General features: G+C 33.5%; 1 protein-coding gene across 1 annotated transcript in view; it reads left to right on the top strand.

The window, feature by feature from the left end:
* The window catches only part of LOC139707673 (zinc finger protein 493-like), an 81,327-nt gene extending 63,903 nt beyond the window's left edge, over window positions 1-17,424 (top strand). The window contains exon 2 of the mRNA XM_071619315.1: window positions 15,354-17,424. Coding sequence (XP_071475416.1) covers window positions 15,354-17,424 — 2,071 coding nt within the window. The remainder of the gene's footprint in view (window positions 1-15,353) is intronic.
* The last annotated feature ends 4,007 nt before the right edge of the window (window positions 17,425-21,431 follow it).

The raw sequence follows: 21,431 nt of genomic DNA, 5'->3' as shown, positions 1-21,431 counted from the left end.
CCCAGATAAACCCAGTCCAAATTTGGCTTGCTCATAAACTGCTCATTTGAATCATGAATTAGTTTGCTGGTAGTTTGTGATACTTAACAGCTTTGTAATACTTAATAGCTTAAATACATTTAATAGAAACAGGAAGCCAGAATTTACACATGCTAATTTCAAGTTAACTGCATAGATTTAGGCTTTGAAGAAGCACTGAATTTATTTTTCTGGATTTAATGTTGAAAGTCCTATAAAATTATATTGAGTAATGCCAAAATTCATGTAGACATGAAAATGTTATTAGTACTTTAACTCACAGCATACTCTGCAACAAATATAAACCAGACAACCATAGCTGGATCACTAGGATGAAGGCCCAATGGCAAAACAAACAAAAAAAAATTGATCTTTTTGTTCACAACTAAATTTCAGTTTCAAGGTGTTGACAGATATGAAGACATGAGGACACTTTTTCCTGGATTTTTATCATCCTTTGTTTTCTGTCTAATATATGAAAAGGCTACTGACCTTAACAGTTTTCAGTTTGAAAGAATGGCCTGCCTTAGGCAACTCTCACCTTATAGCACACTCCTGGGTCTAAAAATACCATTTCTTTCTCATTTGGTTTAAAGGAGAAATATTGTTAAGGAAGAAATATTTCCTCACCTCTGATAAGAAAGGATGGTTTTAGTCATTCAATTATCTGCAGTCCAGGGAATCACAGCATATCAGATATACACTTGTGATGTGACAGCCATTTGCCACATGTGGCTAATGAGTTCTTGGAATGTGGTGATCTTCATTGAGAAGTACTAGAAGTGGAAAGAAGTGTGAGATTTGAAAAATTAATGAAAAATCCATGTAGTTAGCTAACAATTTTCATTGTTTCTATATAGGAATGATAAAATTATGGATATTTTGGTTAAAATATAAAAAAAAATTACTTGGAAATTATAATCATGATTTTATTATATAATGTAATGTTTAATTATTTTATAACTTAAATTATTATAAAGTACCAATTATTTGTAATAACCTATAAGTTATAAGAATTTATAGGAATTTATTTATACATTCTTATTATTTTATTTTATTTTATTTGTTTTCCTTAAAAACTCTAAAAGTTCAGTTACACATATATTTATCATTTTATTTCTTCCAACTATGATGCTGTAGAAGATTGTCTAGTTTTTCTAAAATCTAGTTGCTTCAAAATTTCTGAACATAAGTTGGGTGTGTTGCTGCATACCTGTAATGCTGGTGAATCAGGATACTAAAGAAAGTTAATCATAAGCTTAGGGACAGCCTCAAAGACGTAGTGAGATTCTGGCAAAAAAAATAAAAATAAATAAATAAAATTTGAAAACAACTGGAGATGTTCCTCAGTAATGCATCCCTGGGGGTCTATCTCTGGAACAAAAACAAACAAACAAACAAAAAGCTTTATTTAGCCAGAGTATGAAGGTTATGAAATCCAAAAATGTAAAGTAATTCTCACTCTATTATTTGCATTTGTGAATCTGTCATTGGTATTACTGTTATTGATAATTGATATAAAATTATATTCAACATTAAATACTTATGTCCCCTTTTATGGCCAGGTATTCTTGCACATAGAAAGCTCTATCTGAGAAGGAATATAGTTAACATTTTGTTATTTTTGGGTCCTACAGCCTGAATTGAAATTATTCACCTTACACTCAGAGGCACAGGGGTCTAAGCATGGTATTTTTCTATTCAGGTAAAAATTATAAAAATGATTGAGGTGATAATTATTGAATCAGAGGAAAAAACAAAAAATAGAGGTAAGGCTTCAAAATCTGGGAAACAATTCATCTCTGTCTCAGGCAAATCTATTGATCCATCTCCAGGTTTTTGGATGCCTGAATGGCTCTGTAATGGGCCCTTTCCTTCTGACTTTCTGGGTCTAGAGTATTTAAAAATAAGAAGTCTTCAGGACTGGCCATTATAAAATAAAAACAAATGGGCTGAGTAAAGGTATTCATAACTAATTGTGAGAACTGCACTTCCCTGAGGTCACCTTTGTAATATTTTAACCCTAGTCTAAATTTGATAGAGCTCAATATACTGCCACGTCTGCCCCTAAGAATGGGGTTGACAGTCAGGATTCTACTTTTTGTCCTCTGGATGGTGACCTCTGTCTGGCCTGAAACCAGCTCTGTACTTTCTTACCTACACCCCTTCAGAGTGGTTGTTAAATACAGGATCAGGACATGAGAATTTTGACTCATATAAAGAATTCATATTTGAGAGGAGTTGTGGTCCAAGGAGTTTTCATTTTCTCTTTTTTTTATCAGGGGGCACCCACTTTTTAAGTGCATCTTCCAATGTAGGCAAGCATGATTTTCCTAAATGCCATATTTTCTCTGCTATATATTATGAAGTATTGTTCCCTGGAACATTTCAAATTACACAGAGTTTTAATTCATCTTTTCTCTTAGTTTTGTATGGAATTTTAAAAAGTGTGTGTGTGCATTTGTGTGGTTGTACTTTTACATGAGAGGAACGTGTGGTTATAACTTGAAACTCTTTAAAAAGTATTTGTACCTAATGTCAGGTGTGAAGATGCAAGTTCATAATCTCAGCATTTTAATAGGCTGAAGTGAGAGAATTAATATATTCAGAATAAAAAAAAATATAAAGGGGAGGTGAATGTTGCTCAGTGTGTAGGCACTGCTGAGTTTAATCCTTGATATTAAAATAAAAAAAAATCTTTGAACTTTTGTTTATTTGTCTTTCATAAGCATAGACAGCAAGTTCAGGCCCCCCTTAAGAAAGTTTAGAGTATGATGTCTCTTCATTATCTGCCATGTCTTTGAGTGGCTCTGGGGTAAAAATTACATGAACCTGAACCAAGGTCTCCACAGGTTCCATGTTTGTTGAATTACCTAGAGAATGCTAACCTGTGTGTAATCCTCTCTTCCTACAGAGCAGCTTGTGGTCAGAGAACGGAACACCTTGTTGGACTAGCTGGATACTCTAGATACTCTAGAGATTACAGTAATATCCTTTATAGGTTTCATGTAAATAGTTCAGATATTGGAATATTAATATTATTTTCCCCAAATGTTAGGTTCAGCTCCCCAGAAACTCATTACTGCTCAGATCTATTGATTCTGTAACTGAAAAGAAAGGGAAATTTGATTTTTGCCCTCCTTTTTCTTTCTCATGCAGGGAAGATTGAGTATAAGTGGCCAGAATTTGAAATGAGAATAAGCTGTAGCAAGGATTTAGAAAAAAACATCCTAGTGTGTTTGTGCACACGTCTTCAAGGAAAAACTCAGTATATGCTAATTGGAAGACATAATGTAATGCCTCAAGTTTGGGGTGGTAACTAAATATTTAAATACATAGGATGGTGGATTTAGCATGTCTCACTTAGTTTAATATTTTTATTACCTATAAAATGCAATTTATCACTAATATTTGAAAGATTAAGAAAAGTTGCCAAAGAGAAAATATAGAGGCAAATTTCAAATAAAATTGTATTCAAACTAAGGTAATTTTTTGAGCCTGAAAAAGAACATCATTGAAGGTTAAGTAAGATCTTAGTTGTATCTGTGGCTATAATTTTCATTGCTGTGGAGCTATTTCTAGAATGTCAGATTGGAAAAAAAAAAAAAAAATAAGAGATAGGTAATAAGCAGCTTTTGTTTTTCTAAATCTACTTTGCAATACTTCAAATTCATCAAATATAAGATATGGATGCATCCAAAATCTTAGGCTGTCAAGGGTTTCTTTTTATAAGAAATAGCAAATAAATAAGGTGAAATGAAAATGGACCAAAGGAAGTTAGAGCATTCATATTTTTCTGGGCATATTGTGACATGCCAGTAATCACAACAACCTGGAGGTTGAGGAAGAAAGATCAAAGCTGAAGCTTAGTGTAGCAACTTAGTGAGAGACTGTCTCAAAAAATAAAAAAATAAAAATAAAAGGCCTAGAATATATCTTAGTTGTAGAACACCCCTGTACCAAAAAAAAAAAAAAAAAAAAAAAAATCAAAATTCCAAATGAAGTATCCTTTTCCCTGAAGCCAATGAATACTTAGGAGTTTTAAGAAAATTGTGTGTATGTTGGTTTGGGCTGCCATGAGATGGCTCAGTATTCTAAGGGTTTCATATAAAGGAAATTATCTAAAGAATACCAACCTGTTTTTTTGTTTGTTTGTTTGTTTGTTTGTTTTTTAACAAATAGTTTGTTCTTACCGCTGAATGTAAAAGTGTTCAATTAAATATTATTTTATGTAAAACAATGGGAATATTCAGAATGAGTATCTGAATCAGCATATTTAAAATAGTTAGGATCTTCTAAATCATATTGGGAAAGGGGCTCTTCTATGGCACAACATAAAAAATGGAGGTAATATCTTCAACCACTTATTTCCTCAAATGGCCTATATAGTGTCCCATTTTCCTCTGACATTTTTTTTAATATTCTATGCAAGGTTTCAATTGTCAACTTCCATATTTATATAATTTTATCTCAAGTTGGTATACATAACTGTGTTCTTTTTTTATCAGAATAAATAACTTGAGTGAGTAAATGTAGAGACCCCTAATTTATAGGAAATTGATTATAAATATGAATATCGTTCTATTCTGGGGCTTGAAACTGGCACTTCAGTTAGTAAAATTTGATAGTAGCGAACATCAAACTTGTGGGATCTGTACTAGATGGTATCAGAACTGAATTATTGGACTACTAGTTGTTGAAATATTGGTTGTTGTGCAAGTTTGCACATTTGGTATCAAAAATGGTTGCAGAGTCAGGAAAGGTGGCACAAACCTGTAATCATAGTGATGTGGAAAGATGAGGTAGTAAGAAAGTAAATATGATTCAAGACTCAGTAATTCAGAGACCCTAAGCAACATTGTAAGCCCATTTATCACAATAAAAAAAATCAAAACTTCTTGAAATGCATTTCAGGGGTAGAGTGCCCCTGGATTAAATCTCTAAATTAAAAAAAAAAATAATAATGCTGTTTCAGAAGAAAGACATCACAGATCAGAATGTTAAACTAACTTCATGTATGTGTTTGTTCACTAGTGATAATTGAGACCCTGGTTAAAGGAGTATTTCCAAGCTGTCAGAGAGGCATTTAGGGTGCAAGAACCTTTCAGAATTTTTTTCTTAACTGCTTATTATTCTCTCACTTTCTACTTTGAAATGAGCCAAGTGAGGATACAGTTTCACAGTAAGAGTGGTTTTACAAATCTGTGAATGTTAAACCTGATATGTCAGTTTCCTTATGAACTGAGAGAGTAACAGTCTATTCACTTAATTTGCTTTTTTTATTTTAATTTTTTGTTATAACTTTGTGCCATGTGATTCAAGTTCACCCAAGTACCTAAGTGTTTTGTAATAGTTTGATAGTTAAAATTTTATTCTTTTGTTTTAGAAGTGAGTTGTGATTTTGTAAAAATATTTTTTTTAAATACAGTATAGATTTATGTTATATTTAAATAATGAGAAGATAGACAACTTTGGTGATAAACATTCAAATAATTATGTGGACTTTTGAAAGTTTTGGTGTGTCATTAGTGATCTCTTATGTCTTCTACACACTAAGGTGTCCACTGTCATAGTTATTACTTACAATTTTGTTATGCATATCTCAAGTATCATTGATTTGTTTCGTTGTGCTTCTTTTGAATATTCGATAACTAATTGCAACTATTATTTATCCTTTGGAATTTTGTTGGATTTTTTCCCACTTTTTTTGCTTCATTGATTTGCTTTACATGTGCTGCTCCCTGGGTTTCATTATAACAAAATTATCCACCAATTTTACTGCTTAAAATGTATTATTGGGGCTGAGGATATACCTCAGTTGGTAGAGTGCTTGCCTTTCATGCAAAAGGCCTTGGGATCAATCCCAGGCACCACAAAAAACGTATCTTATTGAATGGTTGATATCACTACCATTTCTGAAACCCACCTCTTTTAACTCTCATTAAAATTTGTATGAAATTAAATACTATGTCATTAATCTTATGATTTATGTGTTATGTATGTCTTCATTTTTATTTCAGGAACCATTGACATTAAGGGATGTGGTCATTGAATTTTCTGAAGAGGAATGGAAATTCCTGGACCCTTCTCAGCAGACTTTATATGGAGATGTGATGTTAGAGATCTGTAAAAACCTACTCTTTATTGGTAAGCCTAAATTTCATTCAGAATTTTTAATTCAAAACCAATATTTATTTTTCTAACATTATAGATTATCTTATGGTAGCTTTTATTCTGCATTAAAAAGTTTGTTTCTTGTTTTTAGTGCAAAGATTGGGCATTTGTTTATGTAGAAAAGAAAATATGAAAGATTTTTTTCTTTTTAGGTTTAACTTATCTTTTCTAAGTAGTGCTCACAATGTAGAGAATGAAAATGGTTTCAAAGTATTTTAGTGTTTTTGTCTAGAAAAAAATGTTTAACAAAACAATTTTGTAGACTCTTATAGGATATTTTCTCTTTCTTTTTTTTTCCTAATGAGGGTAACATTAAAAAGACTTATTTAGTTTCCAAGAAAATAACAAAACATGACATATTGCATCAAAAAATATTGATGTCTCTATGTAATAATCGTTGGTCACCATTTGATCTCCAATGAAATAACCTTGGGATTTGAAGAGAAAAGTGACAGTAGACATATCAAATTGGGTAGAAATCAATGAAGCAAAGAATACAGATAAGAGGTCCAAAATTAAAGAGGAATTCACATTTAAAAATGTTAATTGATAACCTAAAATCTGACAGAAAATATTTTTTCAAGCCTAGGTTTGTTTCAGTTGCACTCATTAAAGACCATTTCATGCTCTCCATTTACCATGCATATCAATTATTTAAGCTCCTTTGCTCCTTCTTGTTCTTCAGTGATCTCCCTACATTTAAATTAACAAAATATTGTAGGAAAATCAAAAGAAGAGGGGCTGGGGATGTGGCTCAAGTGATAACGTGGTTTACTGCAGCCTGGGTTCGATCCTCAGCACCACATACAAGAAAGATGTTGTGTCCACTGGAAAAAAAAATAAAATTCATTCTCTCTCTCTCTCTCTCTCTCTCTCTCTCTCTCTCTCTCTCTCTCTCCCTCCCTCCCTCCCTCCCCCTCCCCCTCCCTCCCTCCCTCCCCCTCCCCCTCTCCCTCTCCCCCCTCTCTCCCTCTCTCCCTCCCTCTCCCTCTCCCTCTCCGTCTCTCTCTCTCCCTCTCCCTCTCCCTCTCTCTCTTAAAAAAAAAAAAAAAAAAAGAAAATCAAAGAAGACACAGACAAGAGACAGGAAATGTGACATAGTACAGAGAGGCCAAACTGCCAAGCTTTATTTATATCAACAGGTTAATTTAGGTCATTGGTATCACTAGTACATACTGTTCATTTTATTACTAGGCAGGTTACAAACTTAGCAACATTATGCAGCTTATTTCTCAGTTATATACTAAGTTGCAATGTGCAGTGTTAGGAGTTTTGTGTCGCTCTCAAGAAAGTCCATTTTATAAACTTACTGTTTTGTGGACAGGTTTAGGCTCAGTGAAACATTGTGCTTATAAAAAAAACAGAGTTTCTTTATTCCAAGGAGTTGTGTGCCAGAGATTATGTTTGAGGCTGATAACATTCTAGTGCAGAGCCTTTTCAAGCAGGGCACTGCCATAGCAGCTTGACATTGCACATGTATTTAATTACTTGACTAGTTCCTAGGGAAAATTGCAGGGCATTCTAAGGCGGGGAAACAAAGTCCTATTATCCTTGGGAGTTTTCTCACCAGAGGAATGCTACTCTGCATATTTCCACAGTCAGAATCCCTAAAAATTATTCCACAATGACTGTGAGGATATGCATAATCTGCCATTTATTTGCATTTGGGGGGTCCCTAGAAAATCTGCTCATTTCCAAATATCTCTAGGTTAAACCATTGTAAGATATTAATATTACAGGAGAGTTTCTTTAATATAATTTAAATATTTATTCATTCAAATTTTTCTCATCAGAACTTTATATGAATGCTTATATTGAATATTCTGTGAAGTTTTTCTGCCATGTAATGAATAGCAGTATTTCACAATACCTGCTCCTAGTGGTTATGTAAGTATAGCTGATCAATGTGGTTTAAAGAAGAATTTTCAGGGCTGGGGCTGTAGTTTAGTGGCAGAGGGCTTGCCTCACACATGTGAGGCATTGCATTTTATCTTTAGCACTACCTAAAAATAAATGAATAAAATAAATGCATTCTATCCATCTGTAGCTACAAAAAAATTAAAGGAAAGATTTCTATTGCAATACAATTATTCATATTATTGTAGGTAACATTTCTCTAATTCTTGTGTCTTTCTTGAATCTCACTCTTTAGAGAGCTTCAGTGTTCATTATGTTTTATCACATTAGTGATACTGTTTTTGTTTTTATATCTATATGTAATAATTGAATAGAAATTATTGTGACTTGTCACTTTAGGACAACATTAGGTAAAATTAAACTGCATGTGACTCATATGCCAATTTTCAATCAAGTTTTCTATGCTTTTACTTACATGTATAAATATTACCCCTGTTTTATATATAATTGTATATAGTGCCTTGATTATTTACTCTTCTTTTGTGCTTAATCATGTAATGTATCTAAATTTTGTTACACACACACACACACACACACACACAGAAGATTGAACTCAGAGGTTCTTATAATATTGAGCTACATCATCACCCCCTTTTGACTTTTAGTTTAAAATAGACTCTTGCTAAGTGGCTAAAGTTGGAATTGTATTTCCATGTCTCAGCCTTCCAAGTAGATAGAATTAATGGCATATTCATCATCTCTCCATATATGCATCTGTTCTTTTGTCTAGGAGTAAGATTTGAGCTTTTTAAAGGTACCATAAAGATGTTTACAATTATTTTACCTTTTATATATTTGTCAAATTTGTAATTGTGGTCAAAACTGTATATCTTTGCTGAACTTATTGTCTCATATATTTTAAATTTACTCGTCAGTTCTGTTCATTCAATTTTTTTTGTAACTTTTTTTTTTCTAGAAAATTTGTATCACATTTTTTCTTCAAACAAGTGCTCCTTTGTCTTACTTTTTCATTCCTAATGCCATTCCTTTTGGTCTGTATATTTGGCTACAGTAGATATCTCTCAGAAGTAGAATTACCTGGTATTTTTTTTTTGCGGGGGGGAGGTGAATTACTATTTTACTTAACATACTCTCCTGAATGTTGATCATTGTAGATATTATATAATTTATTATATTTGAAAGGATTTCTAACTTTTTCATTCCAAATTGCCTTCATGTAGTCATTTGAAATGATATTTGATTGGCTTGCCACATTGTTCTCTCTTGAATGTTGTTTAATGAGAATAGGTCTGTAAATATATTTTGATTTGACCATCAAGTTGAGGGCTAATTGATATACTTTCAATTTTATTACCCATGGCTTTCTCATTTAACCTCATTCCATTGAATATTGTAGCTTTTATTATTTTATATCAGGAAGTACTTTTAAATTTTTTTAATTATGTGTAGTTATTGATGTACCAAGAATATTCCAAAGAATTGTTCAAATAACTTATTTTGTTTACACAAAAATAATATTGATTGTTTGGTATTAAATAGTCTTCTTAGATTTTTGGGGGTGCTACTGGCACTTTTTTTTTAGAACAGGTGCTTAACCACTGAGCCACATCAACAGCTCTTTTTGGGGAAGGGTACTGGGGATTGACCTCAGGGGCACTTGTCCACTGAGCTACATCTCAAGCCCCATTTTTTAATTTTACATAGAATCATGGTCTCCTTGATTTGCTTAGCACCTTGCTGTTGATGAGGCTGGCTTTGAACTCACAATCCTGTTGTTTCAGTCTCCCAAGCTGCTTGAATTACAGTTGTATATTACTGTGCCCAGCTGGCAGCTGTTTTTATATTTTATTTTGTGACAGTGCCTAGGTAAGTTGCTTGGGGCCTTGCTTAATTGCTGAATTTGGCTTTAAACTCCTATTCATAAATTTTGAATATCACTTTCACTTTTGCTTTCTAACTTATTGTTTTATGTTATAAAGCAACTTCAATATTTTAGTATATTTAACACTTGTTTTGTATTTTTAACCTGATCTCTTTGGAACAATATTCCATACACTATAAAGAAGATTGCCTCTGTAAACCTAATTAGTTTTTAATGCTTTTTGAAGTTTATTCATTTCCTGGGTACTAATGCAATGATATATATATATATATATATATATATATATATATATATATATATAGAGAGAGAGAGAGAGAGAGAGAGAGATGATATATTTGCATCAACTGGGGATTGATGTATCCTACTATTACTGTGTTGCTTTTTATGCTGTTGAATTTTATTCTGTGATTTTTTCTATATATAAAAAATAGGATTGGAGTTACAAATATTTCTACTATGATTGTATTCCAGGATTAGTCATATTTATCTTTATGTGATATTCTATTTTGTCTCTCATTTATATAATTATTATCACATTTGAAATTTTGAATGTAATATTTGTTATATCTTTGTTTTTACTCTTTTTGTGACCTTATATCTTAAGAAAACATTCTGTAGATTTGCATCTGACATAGTTAATATATTTTTAGGTTTAATCTTGTTAATCACATTGTTTTCTGATTATTTTTTTCAAATTAGTTTATTTCTACTTAAATTCCTGATGTGAAAGAACTTACTTCTGTAGATTTCAAATTTTGTTCATTTTTTATAAATTTTTCTACTATGAAAAAACTGCCTTAATTTGTATTTTATAGATTTTATGGTGATTATTTTATTACCTTCAATATTTATTTTATCATTACTTTGGAATTATAGAAAAGTACATAGGATCTCACTGAGGTGCTTAGTGCCTCACCATTGCTGAGTCTGTCTTTGAACTCATTGTGCTCCTGCATGAGTCTCCCCAGATACTGGGATTACAGTCATGTACCACATCTTCCAGCAGTACCTGTGTATTTTAATTAATTCTAGCCTTTGATATATTTTCTTCCTCAAATTTCTAATTTATGAGACTGTGTGTGTGTGTGTGTGTGTGTGTGTGTGTGTGTGTGTGTGTGTGTGTGTTGCTGGGGACTAAGCCCATCCTTTTGCATGTGAGGCAAGAATTCAAACATGTGAGCTGTGTCCCCAGCCTGAGGCATTGTTTTTAAAAAATATTTTTTGTATATAATTTCTCTTGCTATTTTTTCTATTTTTTTTTTAATTTTCTATATTGATATTTAGTTTATTAAATACATTTCAGGTGGTTTTCTGGCATTAGTTACATAATTAACAAAATCAATTTTTGAACTCTCAATTACTATTATTACATTGTTTGTTTGCTTGAGTTGATTATACTTTTTATTGTGTGAGCTATTATTTTCATTGGGATTTTTCTATTTAAAATCTGTTCAACTAGATCATTATAGTCATTTTGGAAAATATTTGGAAGTTACAAAGTAAACAAAAAAGGTTATGTGCAATGATATATAAATTTAATTCCATATAACTGGAAAGCTGAGACAGTGGAATGCCAGTTTAAAATAAATTTCAGCATCTTTTTGATAAACTGTCTTTAAAAAAAGTATATAGATATAAATATAGAAATATAGAAATGCCTGTGGATCTAGTTTGGTGATATAATACTCCTGTGTTCTCTTATGAAATAATCCCCCCAAAGATAAAAATTTAAATAAACAAATAAGAGATATTCATTTCTTGAAACATTTGAGACACATGTGGAGTCTGAATATGTTGAAGTGAAGGGCTATGATTTGACATTGTTGTAGTAATATTAGTCAGTTTGCATTTTGTCCTCATCTGTGGTGCTATAATTTCTTAAGATAATTTTCAAAGTTCTCAAGGCTTTTGTCATCATGTTGTAGTAAATTCTATATATTTCTTGAGTAATAATATCCTTGAATCCTACTGTTCTGTGGCTATTCCCCCTCACTTTGATAAAGTTTTATATAATTGCAGAGTTATTTGCCATAGTAAGTGAAATAACTTCCTATTATTTTTTAGGTATGTCTTCTAATCAAAAGCAAGAATTTTCAGGAGAGCAAGAAATACAATATTTTTTGCAAAACTTGAAAAAGCAAAGGTATGGAAAGCAGGACAGTTAATACTTGGTTTTAAACAAGAAATTGAAATTGAACGAGATGGAAGTTCAGAAAATTTGTCTTAATGAATGGAAAAAAAACATGAAAATCATTTATTCAGAAAATTACAAGTTCATCAGGTTATATTATTACAAACATCTCAGAAGACTGACTGCTCAACTAGTGCCAATCAGTTTTCTTTGGTTAAAACTTTAAATTACATTAATGTAATTGTAAAATTTTTACTGCTCAGTATTTTTTTTTGTAAAACCACTTGCAATACACAATATTTTAAATTGCAAAAACATGTATCAAATTACATTTACACAATGTTTACAGGGTATTATGAAGCTGTATCTTAAAAATACCTTTAGAAAAATAAAGACTCAACCAGGTTGCTCAGCTTTAGAAATAGGATTAGGATAGAAATAGGCATTTTAATTAAAAAAAAAAAAACTCACAAAGTTATAAAATGCTTATAGTCAGTTATGTTTTTAAAACTTTTAATAATCTCTACATAACCGCAGGATAGAGAAACGTGTACAGATCATTAATTTAAAGATGCAGCATTCTAATCTGTCTTTTTAATAAAGTAATAAAAAGAGATTTTCTACACAGTATAGACAGATTGTCTAATTTAAACACATGCATAGTATTTCTACTTAAAAGAAATACATGCAGATTAAGGAAATGCTGAAACAAGCCTTACTAAGACATTTCTGTTGAAAAGAACAATTCAGTAATTAAATGTGCTTACAGTGAAAGTTTGGTAGGTATTGTGTTTAAATGCAATAATAATTAAGCAAAAGAGAAGAGGAAGAGAAGCAGTTAAATCTTTCTAAAACACATCAAATAAGCATACAGCTCATCTATCATGTATGACAATCGAAACACAGGAAAGTCTCAGGAACTTCTAGAACAGTCTCCCAGAAAACCCACAGCCCAAATGGCTTGCAGGAATGCATCACACCCCAAAAGCAGACATGAGGGTCTTGTGAGAATTGTGGAAGGCTTCTGACACTTTTCTGGGCTCATGCTAAGAGGTAGAAAACACCTGGGACAGATGTAGTAGGGACGGTGTGGGGCAAATGAAGAACAATGAAGGGCATAAGCTAATAATTGTAAAACTCTTTGAGAAAAATAAAGCAGCCACAGTAGTGAGGTAAGACCACCTTTGGATGGGGAATGGCTTACTATGAAACTTCTCTGTAAGAAAAAAAAAAATCTATAATATCTTTGTCATTTCATGATTCTATCATGATTCTCCCTGAAACTTGATTTGAGTCAAAGATGCTTGTAAATAATTATTTATAATTTTAATTCAACTTGAAGCAGTCTTTGTGTAGTTACCAATGTATTTATGGCTCATAAGTTAGCATAATAACTCCATGTCATGGGACATCAAGCATCCCACCTGAGTAATTTCTTTTTTGGAAGGTGATGAGCCATCTGAAAAAAATATATATCTGAAATAATTAGTAAAGGAACATAAGACCAGGCAAGAACTTATGTTAAAAGAGGTAAAACATCTTATAGATTCCCTAGACCACATAAGTTCTGAAAAACAATTGCTAGATAATTTTCCAGTTCTTTATTTAAGGGAGTGTGCATCAAAGTAGGAATAAGATTTCAAAAGGAAGAGTATTTCTTGAGACAGGTTGATTCGAATTCTGACATGTCTCACCATCTCTGTGATGCTATGTGGCTATGTGGCTCCAATGGATGATACCATTTCCAGTGCCATGCTGAATTTAGACAAAACTAGGTAGTATATAACATGTACTGGATAGTCTGAAACCAGCTGCATTTCAACTGTGAGTTCTGAGATACCAGATTTTTTTTCCCTAAAGGCTTCCATCCTTTTTTTTAAAATTTCATGCACAGTTTATAGATATCTGACATGCACTGCTTCATCTTTCATATCAACAGGGATTTTGACAAGACTCCAAGTGAATATCCCAAAAGATCTTTGGATTTTGTGGTTTTGGGTGGAATGGAAAAAACTTTCCAAGTGTGAGACACAGAGACTTCCTGGATCCTATACATGTCCCTAGTGAACTAAATCCTGTTGCCATTAGATTTTTCTGAGGCCCTAGCACTACTCATCTGTGCATCTCAAGGAATATGTTTTCAACAAATCAAAAGTATTCTCTAACTTATTTCAGTGAGCTAGTTACATAGAAAGAATTTTAAAAACACCCTCAGTGATAGATGTTTTTGCTGGAAAGTTGAGCAGCTCAGCTCACATGAAGTTTGCTCTTTGGCTTAATGAAGAAAGCTCTGGCACATCAGGGCCATGATTATGTCCCAGTTCCTGCAGGATTCCCAGCAAATTAAAAATAGACAATAGTGTGTTGGAGGCAAGGTGGAACTCTAGGGATGTGGGGCATTGGCTAAGCTGGAGAGAGACAACAACACATATGGCAGTACAATTTGAGGACCTGTGTGTGCTTTTAAATATATTTGCACAGCATTTTGTAATTATACCCTTCCTCTAAATACAGGAAAAATTTGCTACGGAGTCTATTTCATGCTTTAGTTAGTCACTGGAATAATTTAAAATGCACCGTTGAGTAAATATCCACAAATATTTCTTTAGACAGGATAGAAGAAGAAGAAGGAGAAGAAGAAGAAGAAGAAAAAAATTTCTGAATTTTATTAGTTTGTCTGACTGTTACTTTACAGAAATGATGAAATGAACAGTTTCTCCTTGTGGCAATGCATGGAATTATAATGAATGTGAGAGTATTTCTACTTTCCTAATATTGCTTAATTTAAAAGTAGACATAGATACTAAGAGAGACCTATATTTATGAAAAATCTTTTAAGACCTGTAGACAGTCTCTACCCTAGGTAATTAGCAATATAATAGATTTGGTGTAAAACAATGTAAATTCTGTGAAAGTCATTAAAATTTTCTTTTTTTTAAATCCTAGAAATCACCCATGTCATCATTTAAAAGAGCTTTACAATGAGAAAAGTGTAAAAATTTTTAATCCATACCCAAAATTTATTTATCCAAGCTTTTATAATCAAGAGACAAATTACAGATATAAGGTATGTGAAAGCATTTTTAATAAAACTACAAGAATTCCTGAACTCCAGAAAATTAATATTGGTGGGAAGCTCTACAAGTTAAAAAAGTATGTAAAATCATTTAAAAATTCCTCATTTCTTTATCAGAGCAGTGATAAATCCTCCATAAGTAAAGAATGTAAAAAATATTTTACTCAAATTCTATTTGTTACTAAAAACAATAGGCTTTACAATGGAGATAAACCTTACAAATTGAAGAAATGTGAAAATGTCTTTAAGTGTTGGTCAAACCTCTTTAAACACTACAGTAATCATACTGGAGAGAAAATCTGGAAATGTAAAAAAAGTGTCAATGCTTTTAATCAAAAATCATACCTTACTGAACACCAGAAAATTCATACTGGAGAAAAGCCATACAAATGTAAAGAATGTGAAAAAGCTTTTAATCGAAAATCACACCTGACTGAACACCAGAGAATTCATACTGGAGAAAAGCCATACAAATGTAAAGAATGTGGCAACACTTTTAATAAAAAATCACACCTTACTGAACACCAGAGACTTCATGCAGGAGAACAGCCATACAAATGTGAAAAATGTGGGAAAGCTTTTTATCAAAGATCACACCTTACTACACACGAGAAAATTCATAGTGGAGAAAAGCCATACAAATGTGAAAAATGTGGGAAAGCTTTTTATCAAAGATCACACCTTACTACACACGAGAAAATTCATAGTGGAGAAAAGCCATACAAATGTGAAAAATGTGGGAAAGCTTTTTATCAAAGATCACACCTTACTACACACGAGAAAATTCATAGTGGAGAAAAGCCATACAAATGTAAAGCATGTGAAAAAGCTTTTAATCAAAAATCACAACTTACTAGACACCAGAAAATTCATACTGGAGAAAAGCCATACAAATGTAAAGAATGTGAAAAAGCTTTTAATCGAAAATCACACCTGACTGAACACCAGAGACTTCATACTGGAGAAAAGCCATTCAAATGTAAAGAATGTGGCAACACTTTTAATCAAAAATCAAAACTTACTCAACACCAGAGACTTCATACTGGAGAAATGCCATACAAATGTAAAGAATGTGGCAAAGCTTTCAATAAAAATTCACACCTTACTGAACACCAGAAACTTCATACAGGAGAAAAGCTATACAAATGTGAAGAATGTGGCAAAGCTTTTTATCAAAGATCACTCCTTAATGGACACCAGAGACTTCATACTGGAGAAAAGCCATACAAATGTAAAGAATGTGGCAAAGCTTTTAATAAAAAATCTTGCCTTACTCAACACCAGAGAATTCATACTGGAGAAAAGCCATACAAATGTAAAGAATGTGACAAAGCTTTTAATAAAAAATCACACCTGACTGAACACCAGAGAATTCATACTGGAGAAAAGCCATACAAATGTAAAGAATGTGAAAAAGCTTTTAATCGAAAATCACAACTGACTGAACACCAGAGAATTCATACTGGAGAAAAGCCACACAAATGTAAAGATTGTGGCAACACTTTTAATAAAAAATCACACCTTACTGAACACCAGAGACTTCATGCAGGAGAACAGCCATACAAATGTGAAAAATGTGGGAAAGCTTTTTATCAAAGATCACACCTTACTACACACGAGAAAATTCATAGTGGAGAAAAGCCATACAAATGTAAAGCATGTGAAAAAGCTTTTAATCAAAAATCACAACTTACTAGACACCAGAAAATTCATACTGGAGAAAAGCCATACAAATGTAAAGAATGTGAAAAAGCTTTTAATCGAAAATCACACCTGACTGAACACCAGAGACTTCATACTGGAGAAAAGCCATTCAAATGTAAAGAATGTGGCAACACTTTTAATCAAAAATCAAAATTTACTCAACACCAGAGACTTCATACTGGAGAAATGCCATACAAATGTAAAGAATGTGGCAAAGCTTTTAATAAAAAATCACACCTTACTGAACACCAGAAACTTCATACAGGAGAAAAGCCATACAAATGTAAAGAATGCGGCAAAGCTTTTAATAAAAAATCTTGCCTTACTCAACACCAGAGAATTCATACTGGAGAAAAGCCATACAAATGTAAAGAATGTGACAAAGCTTTTAATAAAAAATCACACCTGACTGAACACCAGATAATTCATACTGGAGAAAAGCCATACAAATGTAAAGAATGTGGCAAAGCTTTTAATCGAAAGTCACAACTTACTCAACACCAGAGAGTTCATACTGGAGAAATGGCATACAAATGTGAAGAAAAGTGGCAAAGTTTTTAATAAAAAATCATGCCTTAATCAACACCAGAGAATTCATACTGGAGAAAATCCATAGAAATATAAAGAATGTGGCAAAGCTTTTAATCAAAAATCACACCTTACTTGACACCGGAGGCTTCATAGTAGAGAAATGCCATACAAATATAAAGAATGTGGCAAAGCTTTGAATCAAAAATCATGCCTTACTCAATACCAGAGAATTGATACTAGGGAGAAACTATACAAATATCTATAATGTAGCAAAGCTTCTAATTGAAGGTCACTCCTTAGTCAACACCAGAGACTTCTTATGGGAGAAAATCCATACAAATTTGGAGAATGTGGCAAAGCCTAATCTAATATAACTTATTTGACACAAGAGAATTAATACTAGGAAAAGGCCATACAAGTTTAAAGAATGTGGCAAAGCTCTTTATCAAAGATCACACATTTCTCAACACCAGAAAATTCATGCTGGGGAGAAACCATACAAATGCAAAGAATGTGGCAAAGCTATTCTATTAGGAAAAGTATTGTTGTTCACCAAATATTCATACTGAATAAGAGCCATGTAAGTGTTAAGAATGTGGCATATTTTAAGTATGCTTCAAGTGTTAACAAGAAACAGATCATTCGTACTTTCAACAATTCTCACAAATCCATAGACTTAAAAGTCATTTCCTGTAAGATCAAACCTCATTGGTCACCAGAAACTTCATACTGGGAAGAACAATTACAATTGCCCAGAGATAGCTCCAAAGCACTGACTCCATAAAATTCCAACTCTTGCCCAAATGGCCATTACTCATTAGCCCATGGAAGTGGGCAGGAAGCATGATTGGATGCTTCACCTTCTTTCCTTCTGTGGACCTCTCCAGGTTCAATTGTCCTTTCCTCGGGTTCTCTGTATTGATTGAATTCAAATCATCTTTTTTTTTTTTTTCAAAAGCTATATCTGGACTTAAAGGCCTATTTGTACCAAACCAACACATTAATAAAATTATCTTATGCCTGAAGTCTATGGTACATCAATATATTCCCCATAATCTCAGCTGGAGAGCATGGTCCTATGTCGATGTCTTATTTATTTATTTATTTAATTTTGTTTTGGTTGTATACCAAGGATTGAATTCAGGGGCACTCAACCACTAAGCCACATCCCAGCCCTATTTTGTATTTATTTAGAGACACAATTTCACTGAGTTGCTTAGAGTCTCACTTTTACTACTAAGACTGGATTTGAACTTGTGATTATCCTGCTTCAGGCTCATGCACTGCTTGGATACAAGGCATGCATCCCTGCACCCAGAAATCAATGTCTTTTGCTTTGTAGTTAGTTAAAAAATTTTACTCAGGATTTCATGTCCATAAAAAGATGGTTTTGTCACACTTCAGGCATCAGATTCTGGCTTTTGAAATGTCCTGCATGAAACATCTTAGCTTTCTACATCAAATGCAGAGTTCACAAATTTGAAACCAGGTGGCTGAGAAACAAAGATATTGAACAGTAAAGTGCAACATATGTTGTGGTTAAATCCACACATGTAGTGGGTATGAATGCTCACACTAAATAGATAGCAAGAGGCCTGTCCATGACCCCGGAGGGTCCTGAGCCTCCATTCATGACTTTGAGCCCCTGAGCCTTCAGAGGGTCTGAAAAAATGAGAAAGAAGCACACTACATTTTTCCACCCCTAAACATACTATAGCTTTTGCTAGACAGACCAGGGAAAGCACTGTGTGTCTTTGTACCAAAGTGTGGCTCTGCTTGCATATATATGACATCTGTTTTAGAGACCACTGAGACAGTACCTGATGAAACATAGTTGCCCTTTTTTCTCTTAATAGAAAACCACAGCCCTGCACATTTTTTAAATCAATAATTTCATTACAGTTGAAAAAAAAAATAAGAATGGTTAAAAAATGGTGTCAATGAAAAGCATCTGAACTAGTGAGTCCATCCTTCCAGTAACATTTACAAGGATACAGTTGTGTCACTCAGAAAAAGGTCTGTCCCAAGCCACACAGTGAAAGCTCAGAAAGTTACATCTTTCCCTGGACCCATCCTTGGCTCTTCAAGTTGCTTCTTCCAAGTAAATGATGTTTTTAACAGTTAATAAAGTATGAGAAAATCTCTTCCACTGCAGTACTTCAGGTCCTCTCAGGATTCTGGAAGACTCAATCTTTCGCTGGGCACACTGGCACACACTTTTCATCCAAGCAGCAGGGGAGTTCAAGGAAGGAGAGTCACAGTTTCAAAACCAGCCTCAGCAATTTCACATGAATCTAAGCAACTTAGGAAGATCCTAACTGTAAATAAAAAGATTTGGGAATGTGTCTTAGTGGTAGAGAGCACTTTGGTTTGATCCCAAGTACAAAAAAAAAAAAAAAAAAAAAAAAAAAAAAGACAAAGAGGCTCAGGTTTTGTGGTCATCAGACTCAGTTTTTGCTGTACATAAGTCTGAACAATTGCATTATTTAAAAACTTTTTTAAAAAATGTACTAACTATAGTTACTTAGTGATCACCATAGTGCTATAAAGCACAGATACCTCCACTAACTTTTACTGTCACAGAAATACCTCCATGATAATCCCAAAATATTAATATGGTGCCTCTGTTGATGGAGCGATTCATCTGGTAGCCTCTGTTCAGTTACTCTCTCACAACAGGTGTGCACTAAACCCCTGAAAGTTTCAGTAATTTAGACTCAAAAATCATGCCTTACTCAATACCAGAGAATTCATACTGCAGAAAACCCATACAAATGTAAAGAAGGTGGCAAAACTTTTAAGAAAACATTATGCCTTACTCAACACCAGTAAATTCAAACTGGGGAGAAACCATACAAATATCAATGATGTGGCAAAGCTTAGAAACTTATGAAACTAAATAAAACAGACCCCAAGAAGGCACAGAGACACCCATGCAAACTCCACTGAAGGTGTGAACTTAGCTTTGTGCCTCACTGCTAAGTAGTTCTCAGCCATGGCAATGGTTACACCAAGTGGACATTGGGCATTCTAGAGGCATTTTTTATTTTCAAGTAGGGAATAGGATTACTAAACATCATCATGATGGGCAAGCCCCTTACCAAAAACAAGCTTTTACCATGCTGAGGCTCAGGGTAGATCATACATGCTGAAAAAAGAACTGGTATTTTTCTAATTTATTTTTTCTCCCAGTGCTTTAAGCACAATGATTGTCACCCAGTAGTGAGGAAGGGAAGAAAGAAACAAAAGAAGGAGCAGAAGGAGACACACAGCATATTATCAGAAGAAACCTAAAGCCTGCAGGCAGGAGAATTATTAATTTGGGCCTGATTGTGGTGCTACTAACTCTCTGTCAAAGAGTTCTACCAACCTTCCAAAACTTACTAGTCTTGGGTCAGTTGTCAGTATCAAGCCAGATTCCCCTACTTGAACAACAGGCAAGATTCTTCCTTAGCAGAAACCCCATTGAGTAAGCAGTCTTTCCATGTCTTCTTTTCCAAGAATGAATAGTGAGTCATTGAGGACTTCACTTCACACACACACACATACACACACACACACAAATTAATATTAAGGCCATCAGAATCTGCAACCGCGTGCTGGAGCTGGTGACCTGGGACATTATCTTGCCATCTACAAGAAAAACCTTTGACTTCTGATCCTGCACATTCCAGAATTTTCTGTGCAGTGTTTCACTTTCCCCTTCCAAGATGCCACCCGAGAGAAACAAAGCTACAGTGAGATTCAAAGCCTTGCCACTGCCATCTTCTCTGTATCTGAGTAGTCTATACTTGTCCTATACATCCTGAGTTTGCCCCAGGCAGGTATCACCTGGTGACAAATTGAGGAAAAAAGGACAGAGGAGAGATTGTTGAAAGGCATCAAAATTCTCTGCTCTGCTGGCCAAGATTTATGGCTTACTGGAAGACATTCTATTAAAACAGAGTCCTGGTGCTCTGCAGTCACTCACAAGGCTGCATAGGGCCCATTAAGCAAAAAAAAAAAAAAAAAAATGATCACAGTTCCTTGCCCGAGGG

The sequence above is a fragment of the Marmota flaviventris genome, chromosome 11 (assembly GCF_047511675.1).
Source record: "Marmota flaviventris isolate mMarFla1 chromosome 11, mMarFla1.hap1, whole genome shotgun sequence".
Lineage (NCBI taxonomy): Eukaryota > Metazoa > Chordata > Mammalia > Rodentia > Sciuridae > Marmota > Marmota flaviventris.
The sequence above is the reverse complement of the archived record's forward strand: the minus strand, read 5'-3'. Positions and strand labels throughout refer to the sequence as shown.